Here is an 18,920-nt window from a genome sequence, read left to right on the forward strand (position 1 = left end):
AGCGGCGAAGGGGCGGGCGCAGGAGGAGGCGGGTCTGTTGTTTTTCACGTGCTGCTGTTTGCTGTGGGTGACCGGAAGCTGCAGGCCCGGCCAGGCCCCAGGGACGTTGGTTTCTGGGTAAGGGGGGCTGGAGCGGGCCCCGCCGCCGGGCCCTGATCCCTGGGGTTATGGGGGCTGGGCAGGGGGCAGGTGGGCAGCGCAATGACCCGCCTGGCAGCCTGGGCAGGGCAGTGACTGACTGAGCCCTTTGGGGTGGAGATTCTCAGTTAAGCAGGGACCTGATCCTGAGCAGTTCGGCTGTGCACGTCTTGCAGGTGTAGCAGGGAGATTCTCAGAGGGAGGCTGGTGAAGTGCAGATTTAAAAAAAAAAAAAAAAAAGGTGCCAACCACCGGGCTATTCTGTATTCAGGAGATCCCAGCAAACGATGTGCCTGACTCAAGTTATTGGGTATGGGGAGGGGTAGGGGTGGGGGTGGTCATTCATAAAACCCTGTCGTGATCATATAATTGTAGGTGTCCATGCATCATCTAGCACAATGGGAAACTGCTCCTCCCTTGAACCTCTGGGTGTTATGCATATCGTTATTGTGACATAAATATATGTGGCCCATCCTTTATTCCCTGTCATCATGCCACAAGATTAAAATACTCAAAATAGGTATAATATTAATGTAGGTAACCAGACTTTTAATACTCAAATAGGTATAATGTAGGTAACCAGACTTTATAATTTTTTTAAAAAAATTCATAGTGTAACCCAAGGATTGACAAGTAGGGCAACCAAAGTTAACTAAAACTCAGGCAAATAAGACTTTTTTATAAAACTGATACTCCTTACATCTCTCTGATACTATCTTAATTCCTTGTACAAAAAGACTTGGCACCCACAAGAGCATGTGATGTTATAATCTAAAGCAGTGCACTTAACTCAGCAAATTTTAGTTTGGCAGGAAAGAATATTATTGCTGACATCATTCCATCTCCACTGAGCCAAATTCAGCCCTAGTGTATACAAGTGTCTTTCTATTGATTTACTGTTGTTTACATCAGGCTTGAATTTGACCCAGAATTTCTATGGGTATCTGTGCATTCATACATAAATGTACACATACATAGAAATTCAAGGAAAACATATTAAGTAATTTTATTGCTGTGCTATGGGACAAATAAGGATTATTGCATGCTATATGGTCTCCAGTATTTAGTCCCATATCATTTTAAATGATTCAAGCTATTATTCTTTCTCTACTATGTTACAGTGTGAGGCCTTTCTATTCTCTCTGCCTTCATCCTAAAGTAAGTTTTTTCTTTCACTTCACTGTCTTGTTAGTTTTGATCAGCAGTGGGTTAAGACAAATTTGAAATATGAGGAAAATGCTGTATTAAGAGAATACCCTGAGTGTCGAATCCTTCCAGACAATTGGAACTGAAATTGTGTTTGTGTATGTATTTTAGTGACGGGAATGAAGAGGAACAAGTGGAGAAGTAAAAAAAAGGATGGGTCAAGCAATTGCAGACAAACCTACCATCCCCACCACTTCAGAAGACACAACCACTGTAACTTTACTGAAAGGCAAGTGCACACAACTTAATACTTTTATCTGTAGACTTTAAGGCAGTTTAGGGGAAGGACTTTCTTTTTTTTTTCCGTTATTTCCTCATTTGTTTTGTTAGTGTTTATTGTAAAATAGGTAAGTAGTATTTTCCATGTTTTACAGATTAGGAAACTGAGATAAAGAAAGTATTTAGGGACATGGTTATCTTGAAATCTAGCCCATTTTTAAAATAAAAAGTAGTTTATGTATTGCACCTGCCTGCATGAGTCTTTCTGATAATTATTATTTCATTTTTTTTCCTCCTCCCTGTTTCTGTGAGCAAGGAAAACTGACTAAGGATCTAATTCTGCAAACATTACAGACCATTGATTTTATTGGGACTACTCACATTGGAAGTTATACATGTGTTTAAGTGTTTGCAGGATTGGACCATCATTCTGACTATAGAAGAGAAACAGGTTTAAAAAAGGGTTTCAGATTGAAGTGATATTGATTGATTGATTGTGTTTGACTGTTGTCCTTCAAGTAACTAGCTCAAACCCACACAGCAAGTTCAGGGGCCAGGATTAGAATTAAGAGTTCCTTGGTTCTTATCCTGTTCTCAGAACACTAAATCATGCAGCCTGTCAACAAACTTGACATACTGCTTTCAGAATGACAGGATGTAAGATCCATTACAGAACTTAGTATGAATACAAAAATTGAGACTTAGTATTACATTATGCAGATAATTTTAAATTGAATTTTAAGAAAATAACCCCAGGAAATTTACCTGAAGTATGGACTTTGACAACTTAAAACAGTTTGCTTCTGTTTTGAAAGTCTTTTATCTATTATTATTGCAAGAAACAGCTAAGATCACTGTAATTGAAATATTGAAGTTATTTTCTCATATCTCTTCAGTTGTTTACTTTGTGCCTTTCAAAACACTTGGCGTGAAATCTTGGCCCCATTTAAGACAAAACTCACACTGACTTCAGCAAGACCAAGCTTTCACCCATAGTGTCAGTTTCACTGTTATTTATGTGGATCTTTTACATGGGGGCAGGGAGAAAACAAACCATAAAAATTGACGAGAAAACTTATATCAGTTATATTAAAAAAACATTAAAAGTAGTTGCAGGTAAAATTGATTTGATTTAAGCTGATGGTGTCCTTTTAATGTTTGTGTAATACCATGAGGATGAAAATGAAGTATTACTGATGTTGCATTGTATGTTCATTCTTTGTACACATCCTACCTATACACAGTGTACTTAACAGGCTTCCAAAATTGTACTCACCTAAGGAAAATCATTGTTTTTAACATAGCAAAATAGCTTTTTAATTAGAACAATCTTCACTGGAAAGGTATGTGAAGAGATCTTATGTCATTTTCAAGACAGTTTTGCAAGCTGGATGTAAAAGTGTAATATTGCTGATAGGTGTGACCAAGAGGAACCATGGAATTCACTGAATGCAGGGACCAGCAACAGCGGATCCCCTTCCTCTTCCGATGCATGTCAGAGCTCTCCAGTGCCTGGTAAGGGACCACTGTGTTCAGGGGCCAAAAATCAGATCCTAAACATCGGGTTCATGAAGATAGAAGATCCTGTCATAGTTTGCTTTGCCTCTCTAATATCCATAGCCCTCTGTGGCAGAGATCTTCTAAAAGTTACGTTATTGAAAGAGTTATGTTAAATAGGCAAAGAAAATATAAGAATATACAGACATCTCTGCGGGGTCGGAGGATTCCAGGTCTTGGGCTCCAGCCTGAGCCCAGAAGTCTACACAGCAATGAAACAGCCCCAGAGGTCGAACCCCGCAAGCCCAAGTTGGCTGGCACAGGCTAGCTGTGGGTTTTTCTTTGCTGTGTAGACATATCCTGAGTGAACCAGGCCAGTCCACAATTAAAATGTATCATGGATTGTAGGCATTGAAACCTTTGGTTTGGGAAGTGTAATTAGGAAAGGGTATTAGTCTTGGGGAAAGGGATTGCTACTTTTGTTTGATCGATAGTCAGTTGTCCAATGTTCTTGGTGTTTGGGATGTCCTAAAAAAAAATTTTTTTTGTCAAAAGTGTGCCTTTTGTGTGTCATGTATGTTCAAGTAGAATGGTCACCTCTTTGTTCTGGAGCACCTTTCCCTCTGCTTCACCATTTCTATTTGCTGAATTTCATTTCCATCACTGCTGATATCCCCCTTCATATCCCAGTAATGATATTTCCTACGCTGATAGTAGGAGCATCATCTGGCTTTCCCTGAGGTGGCCATTAATGTAATCAATGCCTCTCCTCATTTGTGACCTGCCAGTCTGGAAGCAGAAGTTTCCTTTTTTTTTTTTTGGAATCCCCAAAGTGTCTGTCTCTTGGTTTGCTCTCAATCTGATTTTGTTTGGTATTTACCTTTTATAGAACTACCAGGATTTTACTATGACGCTGAAAAGAACCGCTATTTCCGCCTGCTCCCTGGACATAATAACTACAACCCTCTCACTAAAGAGAGCCTCCAGTACAAGGAGATGGAATGCAAGAGATTGAAGCTCTTAGAAGAGGAGGAAAAGCAAAAGAAGGTGGGTTCTGTCTTTGAAATTGCATTTAAACGTAACTGTCCTGTGACCCAAGGCTCCAGGATGGGCTACAAGTCGTAAAACTCTCCCATTTCAGCTTTGGTTGACCTCTAATGTTAGCTGTTCAAGGCCAAATACTCAAACATTTGTCCATACTCAAAACAAAAACTATGTTAAGATGGAGTTATGGCTGAGACTACATAATCAGTAATTTAGGATAAAATACATTACCAGGGATGTTGTAATGATCTCAAACCCAAGTATGATAAAGTCATGAAATTCACAGTTAAGGTTAAACTTAATACCTTAACTCTGCCTTGTCACAGACTCTTCAAACAGTTCGTAGTGATGTGGGCTTAATGTCCCATGGTGCAGTTTTTTCTGTCCCATAGAATCATAGAAGATTAGGGTTGGAAGGGATCTCGGGGTCATCTAGTCCAACCCCCCTGCTCAAAGCAGGACCAACTCCAACTAAATCATCCCAGTCATCATTCCATGGGCTTCTGACTACATTTCGTACCATTTTTCAATGGCCCCTGTTTACTGTGCGCCTGCCAACTCTGCCTGAAAGGATGGATCCTGCATTGCTCTTTACTGTTGTGGTCAGTGTTATGAACACAACGTGGCTGATTGTGCAGTATATCATAAGCGCCGAATCTGAACAGCAATCCACAGTGCTCGCCCTGCTGTGTGCCATGGAAAGAAATAACACCAGATTACTTTTGGCATTCATGGAGCAGCTGCAAATGGTGGACCATTGTTATTAGGCTTGGAAAACCAGCACTGAGTGGTGGGATCGCATCGTTATGCAGCTCTGGGATGACTAGCAGTGGCTGCAGGACTTCCAGATGCACAAAGCCACCTCCTGGAATTGTGTTCAGAGTTCACCCCAGCACTGCGGTGCAAGGACACCAAAATGAGAGCTGCCCTCTCGATGGAGAAGCACTTGGCGATCGCTGTGTCGAAGCTGCTATTGGTCAGTCGCTAATCAGTTTGGAGTTGGGAAGTCCACTGTTGGGGCTGCATTCATGCAAGCATGCAGGGCCATTAATCACATCCTGTTATGAAGGATTGTGACTCTTGGAAATCTACATGAAATCGTGGATGGCTTTGCAGCAATTGGATTCCCTAACTGTGGTGAGGCGATAGATGGCACACATATCCTAATTTTGTCCCCGGATCATCTTACAATAGAGTACATCAATAGAAAGAGGGTACTTCTCTATGGTACTGCAGGTGCCTGTGGATCACCAGAGTTCAAGAAGGGCCTTGGTGGGTTTTTTAAGGGGATCACTGCAAGCGACTAAGGACAATATTGTAAATTATGCCACCATTTTCCACAGGTAGGGGTAATTGAAGCTGATTTCTCACTCCGGAGGGCATGCAAGGGTGCATTTCCTGCATGCATGCAGCTTCAGATTGGGTCCCTATGCTGCTCCCCTGTTTGCCACTTTTGTTGCTGCACAAGTGGTTGTCGATTAGCACGGGAAAGTTTTCTACAACAGGGGAAGGAACAAAGCAACTCTTCCAAAGAACCTCTGGCAGAGGATTGATGAGTACCACCAGTGGGACAACAGTGTATTAATGCTGTTCTGCCCCACTGCATAGCTGCACAGGGGAATGTGAGGCAGATGCAAACACAGCTCATCTTGTACATTTCTATCCCTTAACCCACTTCTACCATTTAACAAAGCAAAGGAGAGCTCTACCTCATGTAACCAAGCAGTATCAACTCAAAATGATCACTTACCAGGGTTCCCCTCTCCTACATCACGTGTGCCAGAGATGGAGTGCTGGAACTGGCTTGAACCCTCTTGGGTGAAGAAGAGGTCCTGGCTCCCCATGGCACCAGAAGACACTGTCGCCTGTCCCATCTCATCCTCCAACTCCACTTCCTTGCCCACCACTTTCCTTGTCCAACACTTCATCCTCGTGGTTCAGTCTGCTGCTGCTGTCTTCAGCCCCCTTCCCTCCCCACCATATCCACGGGGCTCTTGGCGATGGAGGTGGGGTCGCCACCGAGGATGGGGTCCAACTTCTTATAGAAGCGGCAGGTCTTCAGCGCAGTGCCAGAGCTATGATTTGACTCCCTTGCCTTCTGGTACGCCTGCTTCAGCTCCTTTATCTTCGCATGGCACTGAATGTATGTCCTGTTCATAGCCTTATCCAACATGCCACGAGAAATCTGACTCTAGATATTGAAGTTCTTATGGCTGGAGCAGAGCTGGGACTGCACATCCTTCTCGCCCCACAGACCCAACATATCCAACAACTCTGGTGTGCTCCAAGCAGGAGAGCGTTTGCTGCATGGAGCTGCCATAGTCAGCTGGAAAGTTGCGATGTGAGCTCTCCATACCAAGCAAACAGGAAATGGAATTTCAAAAATTCCCAGTCTTCTAAAGAAGTAGGGACAGATGTTTGTGTACCTGGGTGCAGGGCAGCAGAGTTCAAACTGCTGACCAGAGTATATAGAGTGGGCATTGTGGGACACCTCCTGGAGGCCATTTACGGGAACATAACAAAGCACTGTGTCTACACTGATACTTTGTCAATCTAACTTTGCCAAAAAAAAAGCTCTATGCCTCTCGTTGAGGTAGTTTGATTGTGTTAGCAAAATAGGAGAGTTTTGTCAGTGGGAGAAGCATCATAGTGTGCACACCTCCCCTGGTTTATCAACAAAAGCAGACTAGTATGGACATAAGTGTCTAATTTAGGCACCTAAGTTTGAAAATTTTTGCCCGAACTATCTGTTAGATTGAAAGTCACTTTTTAATCAATATTGAGACTACAAAATAGATTGCAAAATCCTGGTATGTTTTGCCTTGCCTCAGCTCTGTCTACTATTCTGTCTTTTACTTTCATAAGCACTGAAAGTATTCAGCCCAAATGGAAAATGACAAATGAAAAAGCCAGGTTAGTGCAACATTCAGGTTGCAGAGTTTAAATAAAAAAGGAAATGCCAAAGCTAACATTTCTATGGCACCATTAGGTGGTTAAATTGTATTTCAGAGGTTTTGATTTAAGATAAGAACTTGAGACATTATTTTGTAGTGAAAATGGCTCATGGATTTCAAACCACAAGATGAGACAGTCACATAATATTAAGCAAAAAATGGATAATTATGTGGAATTCAGTAGATTGAAAGGCATTTGGTTATATTTGAGTGTGGAAGCAGCCAGACACTATTCTGGAGGTCAGAAGGGAATTTATCCATTGATAATTCTTTCCCACCCACTGCCCTCCTGAGTGGATATTTTGACTTTTTTTCTTTTTAGCTGGGGAGTGTTTTGTTCTCCTTTGAAAAACAGCTTTTAAATATATGCTCTTAGGAATAAATTGTTGCCCAAATATCCCAGACGTGAATGGACCATGGACTGCTTTTGATCCTATACAAGCACATAACTGCGCTTTCATTGGTTCTTTTTTAATAGAAAACATCCAGAGCTGGGTTGAACTCATCACTTGTCTTACACAAGAGGCAGTTAGGCTTACTCAGCTCCACCAATTATTGCAGGTAAGATAATTTTAAATCCCTTTTTTACCCTATAAAGTTCTACTGCTAATGTGTCTTTGCTGTTAAACTGTGGTGTAACCTGCTGTTCCAATAAGGGAAAGAACTGGGGAAGCATCAGTAACAGATACAAAAGGGTACACTGCTTTTTTTATAAGACATCCCATTTTCCGTGCAGCTTTTCCATTATGTTTTGTACAACACATGACTACAGAATGGCTCAGCCAGTCTTCCCTAAAATGACAAGAATTAAAATGCAGGAAAGTATTTTCTGATCACCAGGTTTTGAATAGGTCTAGTGTGAAATTTTCCTTCCTTAACATAAATATATGCTCTCCTGCATTCTGTAAGCATAATGTTGAGTTTTCCCTTATATGAATACACTTCAATGGATCTTGTCTACATGAGATTTCTTTTTTCCTTAACTTCCATGTCTTGCTACCACTGCTTTGGCTTCAGTGGTGTAGGTGAGAGTGCTACTGTAGACAGTTTGTCAACAACTTGCCTGCTGCTGTTGGAGATGATTGGGAAATTGTAATGGTGGGACAAGGCTGGTGTATATACAGACAGGGAGGCCCCAAAGATTATTTGTTGGTGACATCATGAATCTCAGGATCTGAAGGTTGCTCATGCTACTTGATGGGGCTGCAATCTTCCAGCTCCCTGGTCTGTTTACCTGTTGCCTGACCTGCTGTGAAAGAAGTATCTCAATGCCTTTCACCCAGAATTCCTTTCATTGGCATTAAATATCAGCATAGTTTAAACATGTTTTCCTTTATAGACTGATCCACGAATTAAAGGTGAATTGCATGCAGAGGAGGAAGGTAGAGATTCGGAGCCCAGATTCCTCAGTTACTGGAACCAACAATTTTAAACTAATCGTGGTATGTATTGGGCACTTCCATTTTTAAGGCTAGAGAGCACTTGATTCTAGTTATTTTCTTGTGAGCTTTGGGATTTGTAAAGACCCAACATACAGGTTGATGTACACTGGGAAGTGCTTTTCTCTGTAGCAGGTTGCACTGACAGTTTCTCTTCCCATACAGAATGTATTCCAGACATGGTGAGCTTTGGGGCCAGCTAAGCATGGATATGGTATCTTTTCTTTCTGAGTGTTCTCCTTTAAACAGGCTTCACTAAGAATTTAGCTCTTGGTGGAATTAACAAATCCTGATCAAATACTGCTCTCAATTACATATTATTTATATTGTGTTAGTTCTAAAAATGTGCTAGGTGCTTTCTTAGTACCTAGACTGAAGAGCTTACAGTCTGCAAAGACAAAGCCAGGTGAAGAGTGGGAGGAAAGTTCATGGAGATAATTGGCAAGCTCTTCTGGTGAGAAAGGAGGAGAGGTGGGTAGGTAATGGGATATAACAAATGCGAGAGGAGAAAGGGAAAGGATGAGATTGATGCAGTGAGGGGGTGGAGAGGGAGGGAGCAGCAATAGGGTCAAATCTGAGATTAGAGTAGGGTTTATAGTCTAGAAAGTCTGTAGATGTTTAGAGTGACATCATGAGTCTCTGGATCTGAAGACTGCCTGGGCTCTTTATGGGTGGAGGAGAGTTTCTGGGAGCTGAGGCTACCTGGGAAGCTCTTCCACACTGAGTCCTGGCTATGTAGGTGGGAGACGAGAGAAGTGGGCTGACAAGCCCTGAATTTAGCCCTACTCCATGGCTTCTCCTATGACTAGTGCTGTGGGGTGAAGCAGCATTCAGGGGCAGGTATGTTACAGAGGCTGCTGTGCAAGCTCCCTGCTGATCCTGTCCATGTAAGTGAAAGCCCTTAAAGCCAGTGGTGGTACTGAAAACTTCCACTGGTTTAAAGGAGAGCAAAATTTGGAACTCATGACCAGCACTTTGATTGCAAGGGCACCAATCTGATCCAGTAGGAGAAGGAGGCATTCAAATGACAGAAAAGTCTACGTTTTCACTGAATGCAAAATTCTTTATGCAGAGCCCCATTTACATACTGGAGCCTCTACTCACTAATCTTGCTTCATCATGACTGTCCACAGTGCCATGCCAGAACTCAGCCAATAGGAGACAGTGTTCATTATTGTCAGGAATTGAACTGGAAAATAATATATCTTGAATGTTTTTCTAGTGAATCTCTCTAGAATGCAGATGGCCACGCATTCAGTGTCTGTAGTGCTGAACTGAAATCAGGTTGTGATGTGGGAAAGCACAGTTAATGGATTTCTCAGTTTTGGATCCAAGCAGACAACCTAAAACCAGCTCTAATTTACTTGCCAATAGTGATGCACTTCTTTTGCAGGCAGATGCAGCTTGTGAGCGGATATTCACTGTGAATGATGTAGAGCACGGGGGATGTAAATATGGTATCATCAACCTCAGTGGCTTAGGGAAGGACTCTCTCACTGTGGAGATGTATGATAACCTCTACTTCACAAACCGCAAGGTACCATTCTGCCCCTGGCTCCTCACCCAGGAGAGTTTTCTTCAGTTCTGCAACTTTCAAAATGTTGTAACTTGGGAGGTGCGAATGGAAAGGAGGAAGGTGGGAGGGGAGGACAGGGGGAAGGAAGAGAGAATGGAAGCATCCAGCAATAAGGAGTTGGGTAAATGTAGAATCCACAGTGACCTGAGCTCTGATACTCCTGAGTCACTTTTGGAGAACAGTGCTGCAGGGTAGTCAGTCTGGCACCTTCAGGAGCAGCTATTTCTACAGAATTACTCTTGTCAGCACTTGAAAAAAGAAGCCTGGAGGGACTAATTCTGCTGCTGATTTGTTTGCTCTGTTTCTTCTTAAGAAAGAAAAAAACCCACATGCCTTTCTTTGAATGGGAAGAATTCTTAGGACAACCTGTAGGTGCCCAGTTCCATGAAGAAAAACTGTCTTAGTTAAGCGGTGTGCTGAATGGACCCATCCAGGTTTGGGAAGGCTTTTTGGGTGCTGACTTTTTTCTGCTTTATGCAATTACTAGTAAGAGGCTGAAATGCCTCTGTCTTCATTGGGCTAGTCATCACTAGTCATTTTCCAGGTTGTTCCCCTTGGCATTCTTCTATATGCAAAGGGTGTGCGCTCAGTTTTTCAGTCTCTTGGGAAGTATTTGAAAATGCTCTTTTCTGAATTAAACAGAAGTCAGCAAGTATTGGTTTGTCTTGCTTTTATTTGTAGGTGAATTCTGTGTGCTGGGCATCACTGACTCATCAAGATTCCCACGTTTTATATCCTTTTTTAAGCATAAAGAAAGCCTCAGACTTGCTTCCTCTAGACAGCAAAATGCTTCACAAAACAGCCACTGATCAGCAAGAAATCCCAAGTATCTGCCTCAATCGGACTTAATGGTTCATTGGAAAATAACCAGCGAACCTGTAAAGGTTGAAAGAAACCATATTGTTAAGCTATTAGTATATATGGTAGTGTTGTAATATAAAGTAAGTAAAAAAACAAGGCCCCTGCCCTGAGGATCTCACAACCTGACCTTCAGAGTTAGTACAATGAGAAAATTACATGAAATCACTTTTGGGTAGGGGGAGGAAATATCAAGAATGACAAAATAATGGGCTGGGTGGGACAGGTCTCAGGAGAGTTCTTTAAAGTGTTTTTCTTTTGTGAACCCATCAGAATGTCAGGTTTGGGATCGGCAAAGGGGAGTGTCTGATTAGCGCATTCTGATTGAAGGTACCTCAAAAGAAGAGGCAAATTGCTAAGAATGCTGCAGGAGGGTTGGGTGGAAGTTGCAGAGACATAAATGGGAGAATGTGAAAGGAGCATGGAAGCGAGGGTGTTGGCAGTTAAAGGGTGTGTGTTGGAATATTAGCAAACAAGGGGAGATGTAGACAAGTGTAGGATTAATGAAGATCCTTGAAGGGAAGCATCAGGAGTTCAGAAATGATTCAGACAGTAGCAAGAAGCCAGTGGAAAGAGTGAGGGAACAGTGCGTCATGGTCATGCTACAGGGAAAGGAAAAGGACTTTTCACAGTGGTATTTCAGACCTGCGCGCAGCAGGCCAGGAGTTTTCACACACACCATCTATCTGATCATAATTCCATCATACTGATCTGGAAAAACAAGTTTAAATCCTACCCATACCTTCTTCTACTTCCAGAGAGCAATGTGATGCAACCCAATTTTTTTTCTTTTTTTTTTGCTCTGGGGAAGACAGACCCAAAGTAGTTTGGAAAAGGTTATTTTTCTGTCTTCACTCTCCAAAGTGCTATATGTGCTTGATATTGTTTTGAGACTGGAAAGAGCAGGAAAAATTTTATTATTCCTCCCACTCTCCTTCCCTTTTGACTAATGTTAAATATTAAAACTAGAATCATGGAATTACAGATCTCTTCCTCTAATTCCTGAGAGAAGGGGAATGAACAGGGATGTGATGAGACTTAATTCTCTAGTGACTGTTAATCACTTTAAAAGTCATGTGAGAGGCACTGTTGAAAGACAAAATATGTGTAGAAGTGTGGCAGAGGCATCTCCTCCTCCCCATGTGCCACTTCTGGGAGAGATCTTTGTTTTCTTTAACAGCCTCCAGCAAGCTGTGCCTCATGGGGATTGCAGAAACTCCAGGCTGTGCCAGTCTGCTTCCAGCATCCCTATTCAGCAACTCTAACCCAGGTAGAATACCTTTCTGTTCTGGTTAGAAGTTGTAGTCTGAACAGAGCCTGAATGAGGGATGACTTCTGTATTTCATTCTCAGTACTTTGAATGGCTCTGTAAGCATCACAAGTATGAATATTAACACTGTGTAATGAAGCCAAGAATTGATCTTTGACAATAATAACTTTAGGAACTAGTTAATGAACTTAGTTTAACCAGTTTATATTGAGCTGGTAACTGTGTGTACCCACCTATAAAGTAAATATATATTTGGGACTTTTCCTATATAAGTAATTTGGCCTCCCTTACATAGAACCTGGATAGATAGTTTGAGTGAGTACCTGTTGGGCTATCTAGTCCATTCAGAGGGAATGAACCAATGCACAATTGTTTTCCAAGGTGTAACCTCTGCCTATAGTAGTTGTTCAAATATGTTTATTGATGGGACTACTTGAGATGGCAATCCTCTTGTAGGTCCCTCTGCTCCTCTCCCAGTACTGATCTCCCACCCGCAGCCCATGGCAAGCACTGTGTATAGTGTTCAGTCACATGAAAACATATGACTATTAAGGAGAGAAGGCTAAAAAAAACTGGCTTTAATCTGATGGGTGTGTGGCTATATCCCTCCATATTATGTTTGTGCTGTTCCTTTTCACAGGGGTGGAATCTCTCTTAGCTGATTTAAGTCCCCAGTATGCTGATCTCTCCAGGTCACTTTGCAGTGTCCTTCTCTGATTTTGCTACACCTCTAATTTTTGTGGCCTGTGCAAGTTTGACCATAGTTAAATTTACACCAAAGGAGCATCTGATGAAGACAAACATGTAAAGCAGCTTGATGGGGTGAAAATACATGAGTTCTATCTAGAGGCTTTTTAAAAACTAACAGTCACCTAGAGCTAGCGCTAACAGGAAGGATTGCTGTTTGAAGGCTGCAGGATGCTTTACCAGTATGACAAGGGTAGTTTTAGGGTCTTTTGGAAATCACTGCGTTCAGATACACTAGACACCTAGAGTGTCATCTCTAACCCCAAGCTGAGGACTTGGTCTTGACAGACTTGTGTGAGGTGAATAAAAACTGAACACTTAAAGTTTTATCAGTGGATTGGTTTTGAACTGGGTTGGGAGCTGAGGGAATAGGATACAAATCTAGTGTGTTGCTACATAGTTAAACTATGGTCATTCAGTAGAGACAGGGCCAGTGTAGCATGTTCAAAGCTGTGCTTGTCCAAACAACACCTTTCCTCATTTGTCCCCCATTCCTTTCCCCCACATGAACATAATTTCAGTGCCCACAAGTGCTGCTTTTTGAAGATCCTTATGAATTCTCAGTTAAGGGGAGAGGTAAGGGCATAGATAGTCTTTGGCTGTTGGCAGTGGTGAAATGGTGTCCTTGTTCCAACGCAATTGTATTAAAGCACTCTATGCCCAGTCTTTATAAACCTTGAGAATGTGGGTGCATTGTGCAGCTCTTTCATTCTCTTTGCTCCCTTCCCCCATAGTCATGCCTGTAACTGCAAAGTCTCGTGATAGTGTTCTTTGGCAATCACTCAAGCATCAGGTAGAGCAAGCTTCTGTTTTCAGAAGAACAGGGTGAGTATTAGCAGGACAGTAACTGGGTAATTTAGTGCACTGGAAGCAGAAACCCTGAATGTTGTAAGAGGTATAGAGGCCTGGTGAAATTTTCTAGGGGCACAGTTAACTTGACCCTTCCTCCCACATCTCCTTGTGGTGCATGGGGGCTTCAGTTTGTTCTCCTTCCTGCTGCCATCCTTAGGAGATCAGCCTGGAATGCTGTGCAGCTTCAAGATCTCCACTGCCTGGTCCTGTGCTTGGTGCCTGAACCCCCAAGCTGATAACTGCTTCAGCACAGGTGAGCAGGAGTGTATTTGTACTACTTCTCAAGGGAAAGATCTCCACCATCCTGGCCTCCAAGCTGTATTGCCCAAATGATGGACATGGATTTGATTTATCTTTTTCAGGTTTGATGCGGCGAGTCCTTGTGACCAACGCAATGACTGGTCACCGGCAGACATTTGGAACCAGCAGCGATGTCCTGGCACAACAGTTTGCCACCCAGGTAGAAAAGGACATGGGTCTTTGATTTCTTAGAGAGATGTGTACAGTGCTGATTTTATGGGACCAGCAGCCTACACAGTGGTACACAATGTGACTACTTGGTGGTGGCTTCAGTAACAGTAATAAAGCTGACGCTGTTGATGATGTGGCTGACAATGGGAAAGCAACAAAAATAAGCTACGCTGATTTCAAGCTCCATTGGAAATGTGGAGCAGGGCAAGGGGAAATCAATTTTACTTAATAGAAAAGGGTTAAAAAGAAAGTGAAACAACAAATGCAAGGAATTATAATAAGGCTTTGCATTCATATTGCCTGTCATCTGAGCATTTTAAAGCACTTCACACACAATAAGTGTCAGTATTGTTCCCATTTTACAGATGGGGAAAATAAAGCATGGAGAGGTTAAGTGACTTGCTCATAGTCACAAAGTTAGTGTCAAAGGTGGAACTAGAACCTAGGAGTCTAACCCCTGATCTAACCATAAGACCGGGTTTTCATTTAGTAGTTGACTGGTCTTTACTGCTAAATATTTGAAGGCAGAATGAAAGTCCTGAGTTGGTTGCAATGTTTTGCAGTGTGACTATGCTATTCTGGTATCTTGTGATCCTCCATGTACAGTGATATTGTTCTGGGACTATAATGAAGGGGTGTTTTAGTACTTGAACCCTTCCTAGGAAAGTGGCTACAACTGACTAGAGATACCGGTATGATCCCATTGAATGTTACATGACTCATCTCCCCGTACATTTTGGTTTGTCTAGACTCCAGTGCTATACAATGGCTGCCGTTCAGGAGAGGTTTTCAGCATTGACATTCGTCAGCGCAGCCGGAAGGGCCACAGTTGGAAAGCTGTCCGTCTCTTCCATGACTCAGCAGTCACGTCTGTTCGCCTTCTCCAAGCTGAATACTATCTTATGGCAGCGGACATGGCTGGGAAGGTAGAGTTTCATTTCTGTTTATGAAAAGCTAGATAGTATCTCCTATGTTCTGTTGGCCATTGCCAAGGTCCCAGCCCAGACCTGAAAGAGAATGCCACCATCTTTAGAGAGTGTGTTAGTTCTTCTTTGTCCCCTGCTCAATCTCTCAAAGTTTTCCCAGCTCACTGATTGGTCAGAAGGAAGGTGTGAATGGTTTGCAGATGTCTGTATTCTCAGCTGTTTACTCCTGGTTCTGAGATACTTGGAGTTTGTCTTCTCCAGCTGGTGCATCAGCACAGAGCACACTCCACACACAAACTTGGAATTCTGCTGGCCCAAATGAGATACTGCTTGCTAGTTAGTATGAAAAATCCACTCCCTGAGCACCATAGCTGTGCTGACTTAGGCCGTATCTATATGTACAGTGCTGCAGCGGCACAGCTACAGTGATATAGATGTGCTGCTGCAGCATGTCTGGTAAAGATGGCCTATACCAGCAGGAGAGTGTGTCCCGTCAGCATTAAGAAAACACCCTTGCAAGTGGCATAAGCTATGTCGTCAGGGTAACTTTTCCCGCCGACATAGCACTGTGCACGTGAACGCTTATGTCAGTGTAATTTAAGTCGCTCAGGAGATGGAATATTCACACCTTTGAGCTTTTTTTTTTTTTTTTTTTTTTGCTGACATAGGCAGTAGTGTAGACATAGCCATAATCCCTGGTGTAGACATAGCTGGGTTGACAGAAGAATGCTTTCATCGACCTAGCTATTGATGCTCCAGAGATGGAGTTCCTACAGCAATGGAAAAACTCCTTCCATTGCTGTAGTCTGCATCGACGCTACATGATTATAGCAGCATAGATACAGTGCTGTAGCTGTGATGCTATAATGCCCCTAATGTAAATATGGCCTACTCAGTTACTTCTCACCATAGTCTTGTGAGTTAAGTAAATAAGCAGGGTTATCTCCTTTTTACAGATGGGGAAACAGAAACGGGGTTGAGTGACTTGCCCAAGGCCACCCAACTAGGCTGTAGCAGAGCCAAAATTAAAACTCAGTCCTTTGTTCAATCCATTAGACATGTTGTCTGCAATAAAACAAATGGAATGATGTTTTCCAAGTGGTTTCTCACAGCCAGTATCCTAAACCAGTGCTTCAAATAATGTTGTCCACTTGTATCTATGTGATAATTCCATAATTTAAGGAATTCACTTGGGAGTTTGTAAAACTTTGGGCATCTACTCCTTTCCCTTTAAGCAGCAACAGCTGTCAAAAATGGCCCCTGCTTCACTAAAATGTGCTTTCTTCCATTACCATTTCAACTTGCAGATAAAGCTATGGGACCTGAGAGCAGTGAAATCTGTGAAACAGTATGAGGGCCATCATAACGAATATGCTACTCTCCCTCTGCAAATAAATGAGGAGGAAGGGCTTCTTACAGCAGGTGTGTCAGCTTTTTCTTACTACATGTATATTTGATTCTGTTCACCCAGGTATGTGGGGCATTCGTAGAGATAGGCAATTGGAACTTATGTGGGCATTCATTGCTTTCTGGCTTTGGGAACAGCTTAACAAACCTCAAGTGTGTAACTAGAAACTAAAATGATTTGGATGCATTTAAATTATGCGGATGTTCCTCTGGGTTTTAAGAGATATACTGCAGCCAGTAGGATTTCTCAGTCAGAAGTTAGGACAGACATTGGGAGACAAAATGGAAGAGAGAGAGTGGCAAGTGTGTGATTTAGAAGTACAGGAAAACAGTGCTAAACGTCTTCATGAGTCTGTAACTATTTTACATAGAAAGATAGAGGTCCTGGAAAGTCCCATTAAATAACAGGAGTATATTGGGTCTTTTCTTTGATGCCCAAAGAAGACGGTAGGGTGAAGGGGAGTGTAATGGGATGTGTACCCCACACAGGCTCTGAAAGGGTTAATGTGGGCCTGAGAAGTTAATTTACCTATCTGGCAGCACCTGCGATAGAGAGAGAGAAGAAAGAGAGCCAGGCTTAATTGATAATGAAGCCCCACTGGGGAGGAGCTGGGTTATGATTATAAAGTCAGGAAGCTTGTAGCAGAAAGGGGCTGCAGGGAGAGAGCCTGCGGTGATTTTCAGTGGGGTAGAAGAGGTAAGAAGCAGTCTAGGGAGGTAGCAAGGAGTCTGAGGAAGTAGACCTTGGCTTCCAGCTACAGGATTCCTGGGTTGGAGCCCAGAGTAGAGGGAGGGTCTGGGTACAGCCACCAAGAAAGATGGGGTGAAACCACTGGTGGTAAGGTGATGTAAGGACAGCAGAACCCAGCGACAGATGGAACAGCTACAGTAAGGTAATTGGACTATAGTTTGGTTGTACTCTGTTACCCCAGAAGGGCAGACATAAATATTGTGACCTGGCTGGAGGGTTGAATTATAGGGAGAGACACCACTGCAGAGACAGAGTGCCTGTCAGCAGGGGGTGCTAGACCAAAAGACAGCTGATACACAGTGCTTGGCCACAAGGAGGTGCTGCTGCAGTGAAAAGAACCCCTTTACAGGGGGCTGTAGAAACAGCAAGATATTCCTGAATTTGTTGGCTTTTTCTTGAATTCTCTGTAAGCAGCATAATTATGGGAAGAGCTTTTATTCATTATGATAGATAATAAAGAACCTAGCAATGAGGATACTGCTTGGGATAGTGACTTACTAAACTCTGTGTTGCCTTGATTTTTGAGATCTTAGCCTACAATTATTTTTATCCATTCTACCCTATGTAGAGTAAAATATCTGAATCATGTTTTTTCTTTTTGGAGAAGCTTAGGGGGTTTTTCATCGAGAGGGGGAGATGAGCAATGATTCTTTCCTTTAGTGTATTAAATACCTTTTTCCTCTTCTGGGACCAGAATGTTTCAAAGCTGGTTATGATCTCTGATGTGGAAGCATTTCCTTGTCCTGATGTGCAGTGCTTTCCCTCCCCAGTTGGTCAGGATTGCTACACAAGAATTTGGAGTCTCCAAGATGCCCATTTGCTCAGAACTATCCCTTCTCCCCACCCATCCTCCAAGGACTCCATCCCCAGTGTGGTGTTCTCTTCGAGACTCGGAGGCAGCCGAGGAGTTCCTGGCCTGCTAATGGCAGTCAGGCAGGATCTCTATCACTTCTCCTACAACTCAGATAATCCATGTTGTCCCCAGACCAGGGATACAGACCCTCCAGCCCTCCTGGGTGACTCAGAAAGCTGGTAGGTGTGGCCTCTTATTGTCACCATTGCATTGACTCAAGTTGCAGCGCTGCCCTACCTGCTCTGTCTGTGGAGTTTTGAACTTTATCGAGCAGGTTCTGCAAGTTTCTACTGTATTTGCTGTATGGCTACCAGGCAGTTGTAAATAAAAGTGGTACAGTGATGAACTGCTCATATAGAGTACAGGTTTTTTTAAGATTCAGCTGTGAGTTTGGAAGTAAGTATCATTTGTGGGGTCTGACTTTCACCCAGTAGCTAAAACTTATTGGCAAAAAGTTGCATACAAAGCTAAAAGTGTTCCACTGACTCCTCAATAGGGGGAGAAATGAAAAGGGAATGGGAGGAGAGCACTCCAGACCAACCAGGAAGTAAGGCTGGTCTGTACTACACCTGATAGAAATAGGTTAAAACTCAGTCTTTCAGGAACACAAGCAGACCTTAGAGATTACAATGAATTCTTCCATTTAATATAAGCGGTTCTCTTCGTCCCACAGGACTCCACACTCGCTGCTGTTGTGTGTAGAGTCTTTCTA

At 42.7% G+C, this 18,920-nt stretch overlaps 1 protein-coding gene across 2 annotated transcripts; it reads left to right on the forward strand.

Moving 5' to 3' along the window:
* The first annotated feature begins 61 nt into the window (after positions 1 to 61).
* DCAF4 (DDB1 and CUL4 associated factor 4) lies at positions 62 to 18,697 on the forward strand. 2 transcript variants are annotated; one of them, XM_067557856.1, is made up of 14 exons: positions 62 to 117; positions 1,456 to 1,573; positions 2,981 to 3,078; positions 3,950 to 4,107; positions 7,537 to 7,619; positions 8,398 to 8,500; positions 9,891 to 10,034; positions 10,755 to 10,804; positions 12,122 to 12,201; positions 13,958 to 14,053; positions 14,163 to 14,260; positions 15,021 to 15,197; positions 16,505 to 16,619; positions 18,126 to 18,697. In XM_067557856.1, exons 2-14 carry the CDS (start codon positions 1,464 to 1,466, stop codon positions 18,389 to 18,391), a joined length of 1,578 nt encoding a protein of 525 aa, XP_067413957.1. In that variant the 5' UTR covers positions 62 to 117; positions 1,456 to 1,463; the 3' UTR covers positions 18,392 to 18,697. The 2 variants fall into 2 exon arrangements, with proteins under 2 accessions (XP_067413957.1, XP_067413958.1); XM_067557857.1 differs by lacking the exon at positions 62 to 117 and adding an exon at positions 292 to 314.
* The last annotated feature ends 223 nt before the right edge of the window (positions 18,698 to 18,920 follow it).

The sequence above is a fragment of the Emydura macquarii genome, unplaced genomic scaffold, assembly GCF_026122565.2.
Source record: "Emydura macquarii macquarii isolate MOO-44397 ecotype Brisbane River unplaced genomic scaffold, CSIRO-AGI_Emac_v2 contig_1876, whole genome shotgun sequence".
Classification (NCBI taxonomy): Eukaryota; Metazoa; Chordata; order Testudines; family Chelidae; genus Emydura; species Emydura macquarii.

What these genes read in the sequence shown, in the direction of transcription:
- DCAF4 (XM_067557856.1), top strand. Translation starts at nt 1,464, where the DNA reads ATGAAGAGGAACAAGTGGAGAAGTAAAAAAAAGGATGGGTCAAGCAAT. An exon ending in CACTGTAACTTTACTGAAAG is followed by an intron (nt 1,574 to 2,980) that starts GCAAGTGCACAC and finishes TATTGCTGATAG; the next exon opens with GTGTGACCAAGAGGAACCAT. An exon ending in AGGAGGAAAAGCAAAAGAAG is followed by an intron (nt 4,108 to 7,536) that starts GTGGGTTCTGTC and finishes CTTTTTTAATAG; the next exon opens with AAAACATCCAGAGCTGGGTT.